The following is a 21,287-nucleotide window of genomic DNA, read 5'->3' as shown; positions in this document are numbered from 1 at the left end:
AACGCTTCAATTATTTTTTTTTTTTTCCCCCTCCAGATTAGCCTTGGCACAAGTGACACATTGTTTCTGTGGATCCAAGAACCAACTCCTGCCTTAGAAGGTCATATCCTCTGCAATCCTGTTGATTCTCGAACATATATGGCACTTCTATGGTAATATTTATTTTTTTGTACATCTGGGATCAATAACATATATTTCTTTCTCTGTGTTAGTGTTTTTTAATTTCTTTTGCAAAATGATAATGAATAGAACGTTCAGCATTCTGTACGGTATATGGCAATCTATTGCTGAAACATTCGCATCAACATTATAGCACTCCTATAGTTTAATTTGGGTAACTGAAACTGCAGAGTTGTGGAGGATAAATTCTCAGGGCAATAAAAAGCTGAAATTATTTTTACGTATACACAGAGCAAGTTCACTGTGAATCTAAGGTAATACATTTAATGTACAGGAATAACAATCTTCTGAAACATAATAATGTGAAATGTCAGAAGCTTGACCAGGCTCTATAACTTCTGTGCTCTTCTAGTGGTCCAGAGGGGACATAACGGGGTAGGTGAATATTCCCTTTTCATAGAGGACTGTAATCAGTGCCGTTCAGGGACGTATTAGGCTGTGCATGTGGAAAATACTGAGATCTCAGGAAGCCCAGCTGAGAGAATGATCCTCATGGTAGCTTTTTGGCTGGTGTGATTCGGGAATTGTTTGGCCCCTCGCCAGCCAAGTAGGTGTTAAGATGGCCTGAAGCTACATTTTCCCTCACTGAATCACTGTATTCGGGGGGGAAAAGCTTCCAAAACAGGTCATAGTATTTAGGCAAATATTTACAAGTAATATGCAGGTAAATTTTGTGTCTAAATCCCTGGATTGCAGGTGCTTGTAACTCAGAACTTCAGCAAAGCTCAAATCTGCCCTTTAACTGTAACGTTGAGTCTTATCAGTACAGTAATAGGATGCTGTAGATGACAATGGGAAGAGCATTTGTGAAGTTGCGTTCAAAAGCATGTAAATTGCAAGTTACTGAGTTTCATAGTATGATTTCCCAGCAGTTTTTTTTTAAAGTTTTGCATTCAAGTTCCTCATTTTCCCCAATATTTTTGCCACTGTTGCTCTGTGAAAGAGCTGTGTAAACAAACTGTTTCTAATAGAAAAGGAGATGCTGAGGCATTTTTCTGAATGACTGTTATACTCTTACTGCAGGTTAGTATGCGCAGAAGGCCAAACCTGCCTTTCAGAAAAGAAGATGTTTCTGTAGCCATGCAGATATAAAGAGTTCCTGTTCCCTCTGCCTAGCCATTTCTGCCCTGACGCTGCCCCTTTTGCACCAATACCCCTTTTTTAATAAAATAATGGAGTTAATAGGGGACTTACCTGCCTTAGTAGAAAAAGAGTGCCTGAGCTACCAGGCAGCATACATTGAGTAATTCAGCTGCTGCTACCAACTAAGTTCAATAATTTCCTTGCCCTGTTTCTGGGTATTATTCCTGCTGAGTTGCTCTAATAACTGTGTGCTGGAGAGTATTCAAACTGCTTTCTTCTGAGTCCAATGCTGTGGTTTTTTTTGCAGGAGTGTTATATTCCCAGAGGAGGCAAAGGAAGGGAATGCATAAAGGGTGCAAAGACCATAAGCACTGAACAGATATGTATTTTGCAGCATGGCATGCTGGCTCTGGACCAGAACCATGCAGATGCAGTTATGGTGCTTTCCTTTGCCAGATTGTGGCACAGAGCTAGACCTCACAAGTCATACTGGACCCAAGCTGGCTCCGTGCTGGTACCACGCTCCTGAAATGATAAATGCAATGTAGAGATGCTCTTGCTCCTCCTTGCAGAGTCATCTCAGAGCGATCTTTTTAGCTCTGAGATGTCTTAGCTGTTCAGAGGTAGCTGGGGTTTAGCGTGGCCTGCCAGCCTGGAACTAACCTGACTCGTTGGAGAGATGTATACCAGCATCTCTGCACTGTGTTCCCCAACACCTCCTGGAATATTTGTTTTCTCTCTTATCTAGTTTTCTTCTCCATCTCTTTCCATAATGAAGAAATGATTGTATCTTTCAGCTTGCCCAGCTGTATTCAGCTAATACAATAAATACCAATATTGAGTAAAACAACGAATTCTTTAAATCCTTTAAAAATCTAGAGCCAAATGTTTTGGAAAATGTGTATGATATGGTTGTGTGTTTCAGTTTTAAGAATGGCTCTCTGATGAGAGAGAGGATCAGAGACAACTGTGCTTCAGGCTCCTGGGATGAATTCTCCAAAGCCTTATCATCTACTGCTGCTGGAAACAATGGAAACTTGGGTATGAGCCTTAGCAGGACTGGGTTTGCTTAGAAACATACTTGAGTGGGAGTTGTACCTGCTATTTCCTTGGGTCATGATAAGCTACAGCAAGGGAAATTCCTAATGTATATTTAGAAGTGCTCTGTTGGCAGGCTAAGTGTCATGATAATGTTTTCCTTCAACATTCACTAAATAAGAAAATTGTATTTATGGGGCTGTTTTGGCCATTGAAAGGGTGTTGGTATCATCTTAGCTGTAGAATATTTAATTTCTGAAGGAGGCTTCCATTGAAGATTGTTTCTTTTTCTGAAGACTCAAACCAAGTGGATGAAGTAGCTCCATACTGTTTCTTTCGCAGTCTTCAATGGTTTTGATCTCTAACATGACTCTAGAATCTCGGTCGTGCATGTGAACAAAGCAGTAATGTTAAATGATACCCAGATTTCCTGTGTTTTCCCCAATGCTTGTCGTGAGTAATTTCATCCCTGTTTTTTCACGCTTTATGGTAAGTGAATGAAATGAAACAAGACGATGATGATGGAAATATTTTAAAAATATTAATAAACCCACATACTTAAAGTTCTATGTATTTTTTCCCTATAGTTTAACGTTTTACAAGTGCAGTATATAGCTCCGAAATAAGTTGTTCAAAGGTGAGCATATGTGTAATCAAGAGTAAAATTTAACCACTGGATGCTGGATTTGAAATCATCACCATCATCCTAGATCTGAATTGATATGAGTAAAATTAATTTAAAAACTGTAGGTAGCAAAGTTTTAAAATGTAGATATTTAAGCTATAGAAGACTTCACTCTTTAGGAAAGTGAATTTAAGATACAGTTTTTTGACACTGTGAGGTTAGCACTGATTTCATTTTTAGAAGCTCTGTTACGTGGTCTGTCAAATCCAGTCTCTGTGGGATGTTAAAATGACCAGGAATCTCTTCACTAGAAGACAAGTCAATTCAGGTGTTTCAGAAAACGGGAAGAAGTTATTCCAAAACCCCAAACTCAGCCATTTTAGACAGTATTAAAAAAAATGGGAAGTTGATGAAAATATTGTTACCGATTTCGAGGATACCAGGACACTGCCTTAAAGTTTTAAAATTTGTATGATAGGATATTCACTTGGATATCTCAATCCCCTATAAAATGGGTGTTTCACGAAAGTCAACCTCAATAACCTTGGATAACCTCTGGGTGTACATGTAAAAATGCAGTAATCTCCATAATCTGAGTTCTTGAGGGCAGTTGAGGAGAGTAGCTGGTTAGGCACCCTCCTTTTTCTCACTCGTTCCCCGCCTTCCCTCTTGTGTGAGAAGACGCCTCTGTGGAGGTTTGGAGATGGGGAGAGGCAGCTGCCAGGGTGAGGTTGGGAAAATGAGTGTTAACAGGGGTAGAAAATAGGAAGGAGGGGTGGTGAACAGATGTTGTATTTGAGAAGGCTAATAAAACCAGCGAGTTTACTTGAAGACCTCTTCTTCTGGATTTCAGGTGGCAGCAGTGTCGGAAAGGAAATTTTGGGATATATTTTGGGTATCTTGCAGGGCCTGCAAGATCTCTAACCCACAGTGTTGCTTAATGGCAGCTTTTCAGAATGCTTTAACAAAAAGGTTACGTGTGCTAAAGCACAGTACTATTTTAAGGTTTTTTTTGGATAATAATCATAGGTCTGCTGGGGCAGCATACTGCTGTTCCAAGGTCTGAACCTTAGAAACTCACCTTAGTTTCTTAGCTATTCTGTTCAGTTTTTCTGTCCTCATTTTCTTTCCTGTCTCCTTTCTTGAATATCTTTTCTGACCAGCCCTACTTGCCATCAACACAAAAGAAATCTTTTTCACGCTTTTTGTCTAGCTGTCTACAAAGCATTACTGCATTTCTTCAGATCTCATCAAAACTATTCCGAGACCAGCTCTGCTTCATGACTTAAAATATCTGATGTTCCCTAATAAACTCATGAAATCTAATCCAGTGCATGAAGTGTTCCAGTATTCCTGTACTCTTCTTACTAACTTACCTTTTTTTTTTCCACCCTTGCATATGACCTACTGAAACTATTTCTAAGGTGTGTTAATCTTATCTACTCTACTTGCATGTGGATGTGTTCTGGTGGATGTGTGCTCTTTTGTCGGCTTGTTGTTTATTGTTTGGATGCCTAGAGCCAGACATGCTTAAGATCCACATTTCTGTAAACTGAAAGTAGTTAAATTTGATAAATGTCTGGGCTGAAATTAGTTAAGGAGCAGGCTGTGTGGTGACTCAAATGTCTTTCCAAATATGTGATAAACATTTATTATCATTTTAGCTGTGTGCTGAAATAGTATTCCAGCTTTGGGCTAGGAGCAAACGTGACACTCTTTAATGTTCCTTGATGCAGGTTTCTACTTTGATGTGATGGAAATAACTCCTGAAGCAGTTGGGATTCACAGATTCAACAAAGACAACCAAAAGGTAGTAATAATGTAGTTAACGTCTCAAACCTTGAAGGAGTACTGTCAAGGCTCAAAATCTTTGAATCTTTGCCATTATCTTCTTCTTTTTGGTCATCTGAGGTACTTGCTTTCAAGTTTCATTTATTGATGCGAGTCCTTGGGTTGATTTTTATAAGGAAGTATTTGATTTGTAGCTTGAAAGAACCTGCAGTGCTAAGTCTGAACTAGAACTTACAGTATTTTTTTGAGGAGATATTTCCTTCACTGGAAAATGTGGATTTACTGAAACCAACACTGTTTTTGAAACAGGATTAAGTTTAACCTTATTGAGAGTTTAGTATGCTTACATGACTTAGTCCCCATCTTCTATGTTTCAGACACACAGATAAGGATGGGTTGAAACTTTGGGCTATAGTATTTTGTCTTTTATCTTGCTCTAAATGTGTATGTAAAGTAAAGACCTCATTCTGCTGTCCTGCATGTCTTGGAGTAACCCACGAGCTCCATAGTGGTATGTAAGTAAACACAGACTCAAGTCCAATTGGAATTAAAATAGAAATTATGTTATAGAAATAAAAGTTCTTTGTATCTTTTCTCGTTTCTTCTGAGGAATGGACGTTGTTTAAATGTTTGTCTTCCTGGGTGGTACTGAAACTCAACAGATGTCTTTGATCAATCATGACTCCCAGTCGATTAGACCTCACCTAGGTGAACAGAGATTGATACTATCTTGTGTTTGCAGTGTAGCACTAGTCTCTTAAATGCTTGCTGTTTAAATGAATGCTTAATCGCTTCTAGCTGTTAGACAAGTTGTAGGCACTTACTGTAGTGAATGGAAAAACTCCACTTTTTCTGAAAGATTCTTTGCATTTGTTTGTAGTTCAGTATTTTTGTATTTCCGTTGCCTTTCTCATTCTGGTTGATGAAAGGACAGAAAAATGTTATGTATAGCAACTAAGTAAATTAATAAAAAGATTACATGGTTTCATTTTTGTACAGACAGAAATAAATTTAAACTCTTGTGACATTGCTTAATGTATCTGAATTTTATCTACTTACTTTAGTTCTATATTTTTGAGATATTGATTCTTAAGTAGCTTTTGGTGCTGAGAAATGCAGAGTTGAGTTTTACAACTTGCACTAGAATTTCTTCCCATGGTGCATTGATTTCAAATTTGATGGATGTGCCAACGGCACCGAGGTTATGGGTTGTGTTCTCTGTTGTGAGTCTTCAGGTCCATCTTGTGTGTATGAGTGAAGAACTGGGCCTAGTTGAAAGCAGACTTCAGGGTGAAGACAAGGCTAATCAACTGTAAATCCATCTTGTGTTTTTTAACCAGTCTCCAGCTTGGCATTGTATACCGTGTAAGGTGCTTGTTAACTTAATGCATTCCCTCTTTGATACAGGTTTCAGACTTTCCAAAGGAGGTGGAAATACGAGCATTGATTGAAGGTCAGTTCATGGCCAAGAGGATTCATGCTGAAAAGCTGGGATATAAAGTCAGTAAGTATGATGAAAAAGCTGCAGAACTAATGGCAGTATAGAGATCAACCACAAAGATAGGAGTCCCAACAGTAATGTCAGTATTGTGATTCTTGTCCTGCCTGATGGATAGAGAAACTGGTATGAATTCTAAATTAGCCTCCTGGAAAAACTTGTGATGGTGTGTTGGGGGCAAGTTTGCAGATGTTAACTTTAGAAGCTCCAATGGTTTAACTTAGGCTTCTTTTTCAAGTATTCTTGCTGTTTCATTGTTACTGAGCTGCATTGTCAATTTTTAAATAAGAGCTTGGGCTCCAATAGCTTGTTAAGTGAAAAGAAGATCAGCCTTCTGCCTAAAGCACAAGACCGTAACTCAGAAAATCTGAAATCTATGTTCAGTTCCTGGATCTGCTATAAGCTGGTCACTTAACTCTTTACTTCAGTTTTCTGTTAATAAAGCAGAAGCCCTTTCCCTGTCTTGTGATTTAGAAAGCAAGGGATTCTGTTCCCTAGGACTTACAAGTAGTTTTTAGTGCATTGGAACAACGAAATCAGCCAGTATTTTCCGTATAGAATTGGGATCAGATCATTACCAACTGTGCAATTCTACAAAAAGAATATAGGCAGGTTGGTAAAGACGCTTTATTGGCATTTTCTGTCACTGTATCAGCCAGTGGCATCTTAAAAAATACTGAATTAACTCATCTTGAGGGTTTTTAACCAATGTTTTATTTTTTTAAAGTTATATGATTTTTATCTACATGCTGACCTCCTCCTTTACAAGCCGTTGCCTGATTCCTACCTCCAGGCTCTTATCTGTAATCATGAAGGATAGAATTTTTTTATTTTTCATTTTTAAGAGAACTCCAGGAGCTGAAAGTTGAGAAAATATAGAGATTCTGGAACAAATCACAGGGCTTCGTCACACTACCTCATAAATTTACGCTATAAAGGTTTTCCTGTTATATATTTTCTTATGGACTTGAAACTGTATTTGTTTGGGGAGGTTACTTATGGAGAGAGGGAGAGATCCGCATAGATTGTGTTTAAAACACCTGTTTATCCTTCATTCTTAGATTCTGCTGCACCAAAAGCTTGGCTTAAATAGCCTAGAAAGCTCATGGCTGAAGAGGATACTTTTGCACTCTGTAAATGTCAGAGGTTAGACAAACACCAGAGTGTGAGGAGAACCATTTAAGATACCAGGCAACTCTGACACAGAAAGAAATGGGTAGAAATTATCTGTAAATACATCTAGGCTAACTAGGACAGCCAAAAACCTAACTAGTTTTAGGATGTGGCTCAAAAAGCTTTAAAAACTCATATGTTTTTTTTTTTTTTTTAATGCTGTAGATGTCAACAATAAAAAGGAGATGGGTGTGATTGCATTGTGTTCCTGTAGGTTCCTTGGAACCTAGCGTGCTTTTGTTTTGTTGCATCCCAAGGGTCTTTTAGCTATTTGGTAACTAACAGATGAGTTGCTTTAAAAAAGAGCTGCTGTAGGTAGTGTAGGCTGTATGCATCCCCCACTTCTCCTTAGTAGTAGTATTTAAATGTCATATTCTGTTATTTCTGTAGTGATGGCAGGTTTACATCTGCATTTGTTGTGTGACAGCTCTGAAAACATGGTGTGTTCTGAATGCGTTTCAGGGTATAGATGAGCATTGTGGGAATTACTCTGGTATTGCCAGACTTTCTTTTGTTTAATAGCTGCTGTTTTTCAGGCTGCTTTTTTGTTTTTAATGTGATTTAAAAGCTTATTTATCTTTTGGATGAAATATACAGTCAGGACCCTTGTGTTTATTCAGTTCCTTCTAGGCCTTCTCTACATGGGGAATTTACTTTGATTTTTCTGGGAATCCAGCTGATTTACATTCAGAAATATAATCACAGCAGTGTAAATCTTGGCTTTTTTTGTTGTTGTTTACACCAATGGGAGAATACAGTAATAGCTGCTCACAAGATCTGGAAAGTTATATGATGACACGTATTACATTGATCCATAACAGATACGGAAGCAACATGGTCAGTCACAACAATTGCTTTTGCTATGGTGTCCTGAGGTTTGTGGGGTGCCATCTCGGTGGTGCAGATGAGTCGGAAACCTGGCTAAGAATTTCCCTAGCTCTGGCACCAAGGCACTGGAAAATTGTTTTGGCAGAGTCATGAACCTGCCTCTCTATTCTTGGGCCAAATGCAGTTTGGATGACTGTAATCTGAAAAGCAACAACGTACAATGGAAGAGAATTTTGTAAAAATAAATAAATAAAAATCTGTCATATAGAGTTATTGGTTATGCACTGTGAACATGACAAACATTAGATAATCCCTTAGAATTTACTTTCAGTTAATGAATATATTATCTTGCTGGGAGCAGTATTTTGAATTCTCAGTCTATCTAGCACCGCAGGAAGAAGTGCAATGATGCTGAAAGCGTGTTTTGTATGTGAGGTTTTGTTCCCAGTTTTATGTGTCCAGTACATTGTAGATCTTCTATAAATTACAAATAATACTTTAAAAAAAACCCACCCTTAAAACAGCTCTTCAGCTGCTGTTCGTGCTTGTGCACAGGTTTCAGTGCGGCTCGTGTGCCAGTAGAGGGCAGGGGATTCTGTCTCATGAATTTTTTTCTTGGAGGCTGGGCTGTGCGTCAGCCTTGTTTTGAAAATGGCACGGAGTCACCAGATGATCCTTAGGAGAAAATTTAAACCTTACATTAATCGTGATTTAAGGGTTTTAAAAGTGCGTGTCACTCTGTTGTAATTGCTCTAATCTTTCTCAATCAGATTTCAGGGGAAATCATTCAGTAACACCCTGTATCCTGTTTTGCTTATGTGCTTGAGGGGTGGATAGAGCGTCGGGATCTAGAAACAAACAAGTGAAGTTTGGTCTATCTCTGTTGTTTACATCCTCCGATTCAGAGATTCACGTAGATAAGGTGGAGTTTTGCTGTTCTGCCTTTATTTTCCTGGATTTTGATTGTATCATAAACACCTTCTGTTTTGTCACTTCCTTTTTCTGCTTGCAGCCATCCCCTTTCGAAAGCCAAACTTACAGCTGGAGTTCAGAGGCTGGTCATACAGACATGCTTGCTGCGTGGTTTGGGGACTCTCTGAAGTCAAACCCATAGCAACTTCATAGAGAAATGACAGTCTCTGCGGCTCAGTGACACAGGTGATCACAGCAGCTATAAAGCTGTCAGTGGTTCAGACTGATCTGCCAGTATATACTTTAATAATCTTGATGGTCGCTTCAGAGTTTCTTGTATTCCTGACCAAGCGATCCTAAAATTCACATTGTCACTGACTGGAGAGTGGTGCAATGGTCCTTGCTTGGACCTAGTGAAGCCGTCACAGTGAAGATCCACAGAACTGATTATTCTTGGGAGCAAAATCTATCCCCCTGCCCACGGATGGGTGAAGTAAATATTGCTGCAATGTATGTTATGTACGCTGAAGGAAAACAGCACATAGGCAGGGATTCCGGTGTTGATCACATATGTAGTCATGGCCTGGTTTGACAAGTCAATAGGTATTTAAATAATGTGCTGGTCTACGGTGTAGAAACCTTTGTGTCAATGGTAATCTGAGCACTAAGTCTATGTGTACTGGGTCAGGCGTGTGCTAGAGTTGTGTTAAATAAGCTTTTGTGGGACTGCAGCAGCAATTAATAAATCCTGCCTTGTAGGTAGGCTGATTATCTGGGGTGGGGTCTGTGGTGAAGCTGGTAGCTTTGGACAGGGTTTTCCGCTTTCACGTTGTTGCGCCTGTCAGTGTGTTCATAGCACTATGGTTGCCTGATGTGCCGTTCGTGTCACATTTATACCTTTAAGAATCTGATTCTGCCACCTAACTGTCATCAGCAGGGGGAGATGGATAGAAGGTGCCACGTTTTACAAGCACAAGCTTTGTCCATAAAATCATGCGTCTGTGTTTATTATATAATTTACAGTTTCTTACATACACAAATCCATCATTTACAAATAATCCTGGTGCCCTGAATTCTACTGACTGTACTCAGTGCTGAAGTACTGGCTGGGGTGACACAGACATGCCCATGGCTTTGCACTGGTGTAAGAATGAACCATATTTTTTTTTTTTTTTCCCTTAAGTGCTACACATTACTGGTGTTTCAAATATGTGAAAGCACGTCTTTCTGACGGGATATAAAACAGGATACGTTCTTAAACAAAACAGCAGCCCTGCAGTGCTAGGGGGAAAAAAGGGAAATGTCAGAGTGTGCTGGGCCTGACTTAGTGGTCAGAGGGGGAACGTACGCTTTCTAAAGAACTCAGTCTAAGATTACACGAGGGCAAGCTCCAAGGTGCCAAATTTCTTTTTTCTTCAGGTGGTGTTTTCTTCTGGTGCTCCTTTTAGCACGTTGAATGTAATAATCACGTGTGGTAATTTGTCCACAGGGAAGGCAGTCTGATGGAGTGCGGGGAGCTCAGAAAATATCAGTTAGTATAACATGGAGTGGTTGTGTTTCCTCGTTAATGTTGTCTTGAGGTGTGAGGCTGTCACTTCACAGCAAAGTGTTGGTCCATCGGAGGATGAAGTGGCTCTCCGATTTGGCAAGGCTAGATATCACAGACATCACTGGTCCTCAGGACACTCTGGGGATGGCTTTGTGTCAGGTAATGGGGCAGGTTTTTCTGCTGGTGGTTGTCTCTGGCTTCTGTGATTGTAGTCTCCAAAACTCTCACGGATTCTCAGGAATGTTGGGGTACTTGTTCTGTCCGTTGCCTTTGTCTTCACCGCTAAGTGTATTTCTGCTTTAGTTGTAGCAGTGTTTTGGCTGAAATGAAGAATACTGTGAGTGAGGCCATTTTGTAGTTGCATACAGATTAAATTGATGTTTATGCCCTGCGGGATTTAAATTTCTTAGAGAAATCAATACTGAAACGTTGTGTTGGCTTCGTGCTTGTCTCTTGCTGTTTGCTGCTAAGAGTGCTGATGGTATTTCAGCAGCACGAGGGTGACGGCTTTGTTAGAGGCCTTGTGCTTCAGCAAGTGAGTGAGAATAGTTTAAAAATAATTAGAAGACAGTGCCCTTGATGGGAGGTTGGAGTCCTCTGTTTAAAATAACAGTGAACAGTGGCAACGGTCAGATTGGAACATATATGAAGAAGGATGGGGCAGAGCATACCGCTCGGCATGCAGGACAAACCGATCATAAATACCACCCTTGTCGTTAGATCTTGAGCCTATATTTTTGAGGGAGTAGTGTTGGCTCAAGAAGTACTTTCGAATTCATCAAAGGCAGGATCTTCCTCCCAGATAAGCCAGTGATTCTGCTGCAGAGGATATTTGTATTTTCTGATGAAACTTCTGGCTGATAAGAGTGCCAGTGTTAGGCGGGCACTACTATGCCAAGAACTTGACTCTGTCCCCTCTTATTTCCCACAGAGCATCGGACTTTTATCACGTAGCAGAGTCTTCTAGGCACGATCAAGCAAGGCTTGGTTTTAAGCCAGTGATCTGGAGTGAAAGGTTGGTTAGCTTATTACCAATTCCCTGACCAAGTATTTTACAAGAAGGGCTTTTTATTAGTACTTGGCTCAGGAGAGTACAGTATTAGTTTAACTAATTTTTAAAAGGGTTGGATAAAATGTCTCTGAAGGAAATGACCTAATGTGCTATAAGGAAGCTGCTTACGTGCTCTAGAATTTTTCATGCGGTGGCTATTGTCTTGCTTTTATTTTGTTTTATTGTTGTTATACATACACAGGAAACACAATGAAGACAGAAAATCTGAAGAGTTAATAAAAAGATTGGAAGGGGTACTATCTGTCTCTCTTGCCTGACACAATGATAAAATGTTGTCATTGTTTGAACAATCGCTTTTAATGTTTGGTCAGCAAAAGACCAAGTATGTAAATGGTTCAATTCCTGTGCCCTGATGTTAGGAGCGATTGTTTATGACTGTTTCGGTGGATGTACTGTTCAAGCAGCATTCAGAAAAATGGTCAAGCTGTCAGCTGGCTGGTTTTGTTAGAGCTTCGTGGATCCCTAGAAGCTGGGGACTTGGAGATCAGTTGGGTTATCTAATAAGTCTCCTTTTATCGCTTGTTTTTTGAGACTGATCTATAGTTTTAAATCCGTTTAGATTAGCAAGGGAATGATGTGATTGCAGTCTATAAGTACCTTCTTGGAGAAAGGAAACTTGGTAGTATAGGACTCTTGAGCCTTACAGACAGAAACATTATGGTTCAATAAATGGGAGTTGAAGGTGGGCAAACCTCAAATGACAGGCAAGGTGCAGATTTTTAACAGAAACTGAAATCAAACAGTGCAGCAATTGACAGTAGTGTAGTGAATTCTTTAGCACTGGCAGTTTTACAAACAAGGTGGGTTTTTTTGGTTTTGGGTTTTTTTGGTTTTGTTTTGGTGTTTTTTGGGTTTGTTTTTTTTTTTTTCTGAAAACAGATGCGCTGGTCCAAAGAGATCATTTATGTCATAGAAGGGTGAGTTCAAAGGATCAGCATGGTTCATTCTGTCTCAGACACATGGGAATCTGTAAGAGATGCCATTGCTAGGAAGCTCATCTGATTCACAGATATATATATATATATATATATATATATATACACACACACATACATATACATACCTATATACACACACACGTTGCTTTGTATTAATCATTTATACTAAGAGCTGCTGCAGACATCACTGTAAATGATGCCCTGTTTTGATGATCATTCTGCTTGTAAAATACTTCATTTACCTCAGTTGACACATAATCAAATGTCACGTTTATTATTTTAAATCCTTCTTCCTGAGTCTTTCTGTGTTTTCATTTTTGTTGCTCAAATGTGACAGGCCTGTTAGTGAACTCTAATCAGCTCTCACAATATTCCCTGGTCCCTCCAGCTGTCTTTCCTTTTTTCTGGTTAAGGTGATTCTGCTTCTGTTACGCATCTCATGTTACGCATCAGTTCGGAGCACTAAGTGTCTCAGTGCTTTCAGCTGCATCAACCCACACTTGAGGTTTTCCCGTGTTAACAGGAGCTCTGGTAGATCAGTCATTCTTTCCCTACCTACCCTATTTGGCTGCACGTACAGTGATTTTTTTTTTTTTATTATTATTTTTTTTTAAGCTGTGATTGTCTTTGTTGCATGAGATTAAGCAAGACAGATTTGCCTTAGTTTAAAAGAGAGTGTTGCCTAAGTTTTTAAAACAATTTTAAGTATCTAAAGCTTTGGTTCCGTTCAGGCTTGTGTTTCCAGAGGGTAGCTACTCAGATGATCTCAAAAAAAACCCCAACCATCCACCCTCCACACTTCTTGTTTAAGTAAAAACCAAGTAAAAGTTCACATGTCTGTGAACAAGTGGAATTTTGCAGTCTACTTGTATAACTTTAATTCTTTCAAGTCTGAAGAGAATTAATTTGGACAGCTTTTTTTTTTTCTTATTTCTGGCCCCCGGTTTTCCAGAATGCGCATTAAAAGTGTTCTTTTTCCGCCTCTAAACTATAATGTTATTTAGCCTTTATGCAGTGTGTCTAATTTATGCACTAGCAAAGGTGTGCATGCTGCAAGTAAAATGACAGGTCTCAGCCCCAAGGCTTTCACAGTGTCGGTTTAGTCCAAGTGTAAAGGGTGGCAAGGGATGGGAAGTTCATGAAACATAAGCTTCAAGTGCAGTATGTACTTCTAAAGTTCTGTCTGACGCAAGTAAGAACAGAAATGTTTTAGCTTTGCATTTGGAGGCTGGAATTTGGGATCAGTGACAGGACTGACCTGAAGAAGAAAAATCGGATGTGTGGAAGAGTGAGATTAGAGCATCCACAGAATTAAGGCTGTTAAAGATATGGTAGGTGACGTGAAATTCCTGATCCCAGCTTCTGAATGGCGCTATCATTTTTCTCTTTGACGTTCAAAAGGCTGGACTTGATGGTCTCTTACAGTGGCCTTCAGCTCGTCAGTGCTATACTTCTCCTAGTTGGAAGATCTAAAGAATGGATGAAAGAACACAAAGACAAAGTTTGCTTGAATTTGAAATTGTCTTTTTCCAACTGCACTTGCAGTGATTGTACAGCATCAGACAGACTTAAAGTAAAACTGAACTCGGGAGTACCTGCTGAGTACATCAATTACTACTCAAGTAGAGAGTGAGTTGATAAACAGCCACTTCTTTACCACTTCTGTTGGTTTTAAAGTATTTGTCTTCCATTTGACAATATTTAAAGCTTAATAAGAAATTTCAAGAAATTTCTAAAAGCTGGAAATTTGAAATTAGGAGTATGTATATACATACAAGCAAAGGGTGGGTTTGTGGTGGTTTTATTTTTGAGAATGTCTCAAAGTGAAATAGTTCTTTAGAGGATACCTCTACTGCAGATAACTGCACTTGTCAATCTTTATCCGAAGCATTACTACGGTGTGGCTTAACTCTTAGTATTTCACCTCCTTGTGTGCCTGTCGCGGTTGATTCTTATGAAATGCATAATTATTAGAAGTTTTCAGAAGTTATAGTGGATGAAAGTTCAGTTATTCCCTATTTGTAGAAATCAGCTAGCATCTCTCTAAAACATAAATTTTTGTGCTTTTTATATTTCCACTTTTGCAGTTACATTAAGTGAAAGGAACGGCAGCATAGGAATTTGAATGAGCTGAATGCTCTGTCTGAAAAACTCGACTCGAAGGTGTTTGGTGTGTCCAAGCACTTAATATTGAATTCTTTCTTTTTACACAGCAACAATATTACCAAAGGTAACAATACTAAACAATGTACATGCATTATATCAAATGCCAGTATTATTTTGGACAACAGATGAACTGACTTGGAAATACATTTCATTTCCTTAGCCTAAAGTTGGTGGCCAAAGTTTCAGTGTCCTTACCTATCTAGTCAATGTACTGCATTGTTGATGGCTGCTTTCTTCAGGGTGTTCTCATGTCTTGTTTTCAACAGCTTAAGCTCACTCTTGTTACATTTCAAACATGGGCTTTGTTGTTAGAGGACTTTGGCTCCTAGAGGTATCCACGTGCTGAAGAAGGGCTTCTAAGGGCTCTATTCCAGCACATCCTTGGCTGCTTCCTGTGCATTTCCAGGATTGAGTCACTTGGTTCCTTCCCTCTCCATTGCTGGTATCTATTACTGAACAGGTAAATGTCAATATTTATCTGTACATAGCAATTTCCACGTATGCGTCTCAAGAAGTAATTATGGAAAGCGCTCATCGTTGTTACAAATCAGCAAAGTATTTCGGTCCTCTCAGTGGCCAACTTAAAACATACAAACCAGCAGAAAATAAAGTCCTGTATTATTCTGTGTAGCAATAGCCCTGTGACTAGCATTGGAATGAAGGTGGTCACTGGGCACAGAGCTGGAGGGATTTTAAAGGATATTTTCAAAAGCATTTCCCCTCTTCACTCAAGGTGCTCTTGATCTTTTTCCTCTGTGTTTATTCTGGTCAAAAATGAACTTATTGTTGTTTTGAAGTAGTTCTAATTATGATGGCAATACAAGTGTTCAAGTGGAGAGCTGCTTGAGTAATCTCTTCAAATTAAGTGCACTTCTACTTAAATGACTTAAGTTTACCTGCAAGTGAACACTTGTGCTGTAGAGAAAGTGATACAAAGCTTTGTATTTCATACTTAATTTTGTCTGTGAACATAGAAGCCTGGTACCCGCTGAAGTGCAGGTGAACATCTGAAGCCATTGTTTTTAAGTGTGACACATTAGAATACAAAAATTGCTGGAAATATCTGTTTGAAAAGGTGGAATTGTGTTTTAAAGTAGATTGCAAGTACTCAGGATGTAGTGGCTTCTTAGTTATTTTTGTGTTCTAAATTCCCTTTCTATTCATTACCTAAAGGTATTAATAAATTCTTTCACCTACAGTAGCTGCTATGAGCTGTGGAAAAGGTCAGTGCAAATTCTAAATATTATCTGGGCTGTTACTTGCAAGCGTTGCGCTGCAAGGGCATTCCTGTTGACTTCAGTCTTGCCGTTTGCATGAATAAAGGGTTAATCGTGAGAACCAGGACAGTGCAGGACTGCAACCCTACTTTCCAACCCTTGCTATATGCTTGAAAATGAGCTAAATAGTTCCTCGGAGGCCTGACTGTTTGAGTGTTTTTCACTTCAACCAAGTGAATTGGTATGCCTGTATCATACAAATAAATTCTTTTTTGTATCGTTTAGAGGACGGGAGGCAAGATTGGAGACTTGCAGAAACCTTTTAGTAATTATAAGTGGCGTATTTCTGAAACGAATTCTTTTGTCTGAGTAGTCACTCGTGCAAGTGACTGCTACATGTGGCGATGCAGAAAATGTCTTGTGAAACTACTGTGGTTTGGGTAACTCACGTGCATCTGATGCTTGGGAGCAATACCACAAACGTATGGGAAATGTGATCTAATGGATAGCGTATACCGAAGAGCTGCACATAAAAGGCTCAAAGAACAATTATCTAAGTTGAATGCAGTGTTTTAAAAACAGCTTCATCCATTTTCCTGCCATTTTTGTGCTTTTCCTCTGAACAACTCTAATGTATATTAATTAATTGCTTGAAATAATACCAATAAATCTAACAAGGTTTGTCTAAAGCTTGACTGCACAGAGGAAACTTCATGTTTGTTTCAGTGGTGAGAGAAGAAAATCATTTACTGAAAATATTAAGAAAGCTAATATTAATTTAGATGGAACTTAATGAAATCTTTAATGGCTTTTTAAAATTGTTTTATTTTCCTTAGATTTTAATTTGAATTAAATCATTACTATTGTTAAATTAGTTAAACACTAAATTAAGAAATGCAAATGAAGTGAGCCCAAAATCCAATGTGGTTATTGTTTTTATTGATATATGTAGGCTAGTGGTGTGGAACAAATTCCAATTATATCTGATCTGTTATTTGCAGTACAAGTTCCTGACTCTTCATTAAGTGTAATACATTAGATTAAATGCTTTGCTCGATAAGAGCTCAGAAAATACCAGTATTACAATAAACCTCTTGCTGCTTTTGCCTCTTTGTTTGGGCTGTTAGCACTGTGTATAATGCAGGCTGCAAGGCTTTCTAGTTTAAAGTTTTAAAATCCTGCCCAGCTGTGGGCATCATCAGAGGAAGATAAATGTAAACTTTAGGTAGCAGAGTCACAGGAGGCCCAGGAGCGAGGGAGAGTTGCTAAAGGCAACTCCATTACATACATGAGTTCACCTGAATAAATGTTCAGTGGCTTCTGCTGTGCTAACTTGAAATACTTGTACCTAGTGAGGAAAATGCTAGTTTCAGATGATATATCTCCCTATATGATTAAAACATCCAAAATAAATGAAGCGTGCCTCCAAGTATCAGAACTCAATTATTCCAAGTTGTTCTTTATTCTTTGGTTTGTATTTTTATAAAATGCTCTATCCTAAACTGACTGAAATCAGTAGAAATCTAGGCAGGAAAGAGGAGAATGTGTGTGCCATTTTGGGCTTGTCTTTGTGCACAGACAACGTATTCTTCTGCATAAAATCTTCTTTCTAAGCTATTGTTTTCCTCGGAAGCCTTTCAGGAAGGCAAAATTGAGCAAACTGACTGCCAAAGCTGCCCGTAGCTACCCTGTGACAGTCCCAGGTGGAGAGGGGACACCGTATCGAGGGTACACCTTGCTGCGTGAGTGGCCCAGCGCACTCTCGGCAAGCCAGGCATGTGTGGGGTTACCACGTTCCCGAGCTGTGGCTGCTTTGTGCCTGTGCTGCTGCATCCGTCCCGGTGCTGCATAGCTCTGGTTAAGATGGTAGGGTTTCTCTGGTGCCTTCCAGAGCTCCTGTTTGAGCTGCTAGAGGAATCGAATCGTATTATTATATAGTGTGGAAGAACTTGCCTGTCCTGTTAAGCCCCCATGCAGAAGTGTTCTTAGCTTGCCAGTACAGTAGTATAAAATACTTTCAGCTCAGCGTGCTCCTCACTTCAGTTTATTCTAGCAGTGTCAAGGCACGTGTCCAGCATGAGTGGATGAGCTGTCTCTGCTCTGGCTGCACTGCATTGACAGCAGGGTGTAGAGAGAAAACATGAGATCACATCACCATTTTACAACCTTCTGGAAGGCCCTGTTGGAATTTGGTGAGGAATCCACGCAAGGGGGATGCTGACGGAGCAGTGGCGACAGCTGATGTTTCCAGCAGTTGGTCTGGTTTCACTGTGTGTACATACTTTTTTCTTTTTTTTTTCTCCCCGTGTGTGAGGTAAGCAGCCCTAGTAGCTTCGTAATCATCTGTGTGAGTAAAACTGATCTGGCTTCAGTCAATGGTTAACCTTTTCCTGACAGGAGAACTGTTGGAGTTGATGTGATGGAGGCTTGCGAGGTAGCTACTGTTCTGTTTTACCCTAATGTGGTGGCCATAGCCAGTGTATCCAAAGTGCTAATTGGCTTTAGGAGGTGGGATTCCAATGCTGGCGTTAAGTCTCTTGTGATGTCTATGTCTACAGGGGGAGCATGTGGCAGAGTTAGGACAAGACATTGAGCACTGAGCATGGGTGTCAGCCTTCTCACCCTGTGCCCAGAGAAACTTCTGCCCATTCTACTCCAAGTATTGGAAACCAGCCCTTTCCCCCTGCTTTCTCTCTGTCCTCCTCCTCCTCTTTCAGTTTCTCTGAGTTCTGGATCAGCCTACATCCAGAGACATTCAAAATGGTTCTGGGAAGGCACTGAAAGAGACTGGAATGTTTTGTTACTGGAATGAATGAAAAAAAACCCCACCCACTTTTCTGCATCATGATGAGGACCTCATGACATTACCAAGTTGCTTTGTTTCATGTGTTTGTCTGCTCGGGAACTGCTACCGTGCGTTTAGCAAAATGCTACTTCTCTTTCTTGATGCTTTCCTCCCATGCCCATTGTTGCACGAATCCTTGGAGTGTGGCTCCAGAATGTCCCCCTAGAAGACTTTTGTCTGTCAGTGTAGTCTGTTTGTACTACTCCATTCCTGTGGTCATCAGAATCCCTGTTCTGTGCCTGGACTAAAACTGAGACCATTCTAGCTCAAAAACCTCACGTTTGTTATGCTGGATTTGTTAATGCCTACCGAGTGCCTCCTTGCAGTGGCAGCGTGTTGGTGAGGAGCTTCTGGGTGGCAGAGATCTTTACCTTGCAGGAGATGTCTTGTGGTTTTGAGGCTGACACTGCTTGGGCTTCTCTTCTATGTAAGAGCATTTTCAAAAGCCTTCCCAGATGTTTTCAGGTGCTTCTTCCAAATATATGGGTCTTCTTGTCACACTGTCGTCGGAGGATAGTTAGACTTCCAGAATGATCCTCTGGCCTCCACCACCATGTTGCAATGGCACCATCTTGTATTTGCTTAACTGAGTTGAGTGGTGTGGCACTGCAGCAATCTGCAGAAAGTGGGGATCTCTGCATCCAGGAAGAGCAAGCAGTGGTCTGTTTTCAGTGCATACTAGTTAAATGGAAGTCAATTATGGAGAAGTCCTGGAAGCACTGGCATGGAGGAAAGGTGGGTTGGTGTTGAACTTCAAGCTTTGACCATGCTGCACAGTAGGAGCCTGTGTTGCTTCCTCCTGCAAAACAGACTGGTCTCAGGTGACCGAAGTGGTTTGCAGGCTGTGACCCGGGCCAGGCAGTCAAGCCCAGTATCGAGGAAAGAACAGGGGTTATGAATAGTGAGGATAAGTAGTGCTGGATTAGAATATAAATTTTAATCAGGAAATATGTACCTATGGAGCAGAACGTGCTGTATGAATAGGAAATAAGCTAGGTAAACACATTCCATAATTTCAGGGGCAGCTCTGCTTCAGTCTGTAAGTGCTTGTGTCCTTTTACGCTCCAAGGGGAATTCTCATTGCACTGAGGACGAAGCTTTTCTTTGAAATCAAATTTGTTTGTTGGCCCACAACTAGGAAAAACTTGCTGCAGGATTGGTGCGGGATTCACTCACCCCGACTTAAATTCTGTCAGGGCTGAAATGAAATGTGAGCAAGAGGAAGAACCATGTAATCGTACAGGCTCATTTGTTTTCACATGAATACATTAGAGCAAAATCTCACTTTCATGAATCAGCATTTCCTTTGTCAATAACTTTCAATATTAAACAGTAAGGTGACACCAGGATTACATTGGAGGAAAAGTAAATTAAACTGCAACAAAAGATTCTTGAGGGTAAATTGACACCTCGGGTCTTGATTCATGGTTCAGCTATGGAACAGGATGAGAATAACTGTTTCCTTCCCAGCGTGTTTAAAATTGTTTTCTAACTGAGAGATAAAAAGGACATTTTACAGATCCTTAGTGGATACCAGCTCATCCAAATCCCACACTGTATTGAGAAATGATTCCCTTATTCCCTTCCGTGTTTTCTTAAAATCGTAATGCTCGTTTAGTTTGCCAAGATATGGAGCATATAGTAGTGCTCTTCCCTTGTTGCCTAGAAAGAAAATAGCTGACGGTTTAGTATCCTCATGTGCTGAAATGTCATATTCTTCAGCTGAAGTGCAGGGTTTCCTCCTCTTCCTTCTTGCCAAATACACTTTGTGTCTCCACACGTTAACCTCTTCCTGACCCAGTGCCATTCATGCATGGAAAGCCGGAGTGCTTCTAGGTTGCAAGTGTAGCAGTTGTCTAATGTGTTAGTCTTGACAAGGATTCAAAGGAAATACGCAGATTTATGAATGTTATTAGTAATTTTAATAAAAAATCCTGGGGAAGTTATTTTAGAATACTTATTTTTGCGAAAAGGCCGTCTTTAAAGCTTCTGAAACTAATGTTTAAATTACATAGATGTCCTGCTATTCTGATCTTAGCGGCAGAAATTATTTTACCTTGAGACGCACTTGGTTCATATCCGTAAGTATCCATGGGTTTACATAAATAATAATGCATGCACTTCCTTGACTTGTCAGTTCAGTGGCACCTCCTCCCTCACGCTTACTTGTGTAAGTTTTTTAGACTCTTTAAAAAACAAAAAAGTTTCCGGTATTCTCTCACTTGACATTACCAGTTCAGACAGCTAGTTCTGAAATGCTTCTGTCTGCTTTAAAACTTCACAGAAAATTTAGAAGCCAAACAAAAACCAGGAGAGAACATGCTTTCTGCAGGATCGACAGTGGAAATTGCAATTGCTTCTTTAGTTGCAGA

General features: G+C 39.8%; 1 protein-coding gene across 2 annotated transcripts in view; it reads left to right on the top strand.

The window, feature by feature from the left end:
• Positions 1-21,287, top strand: part of XYLB (xylulokinase) — an 84,150-nt gene that overhangs the window by 20,467 nt on the left and 42,396 nt on the right. For both annotated transcript variants that reach the window (XM_063324354.1, XM_063324355.1), the window contains exons 12-15: positions 37-152; positions 2,189-2,304; positions 4,663-4,736; positions 6,125-6,221. In XM_063324354.1, the coding sequence (XP_063180424.1) occupies positions 37-152; positions 2,189-2,304; positions 4,663-4,736; positions 6,125-6,221 (403 nt within the window). The remainder of the gene's footprint in view (positions 1-36; positions 153-2,188; positions 2,305-4,662; positions 4,737-6,124; positions 6,222-21,287) is intronic.

This window comes from Chroicocephalus ridibundus, chromosome 2, assembly GCF_963924245.1.
Source record: "Chroicocephalus ridibundus chromosome 2, bChrRid1.1, whole genome shotgun sequence".
Lineage (NCBI taxonomy): Eukaryota > Metazoa > Chordata > Aves > Charadriiformes > Laridae > Chroicocephalus > Chroicocephalus ridibundus.
Note: the sequence above shows the minus strand (reverse complement) of the source record. Positions and strands in the feature narration are given on the sequence as shown.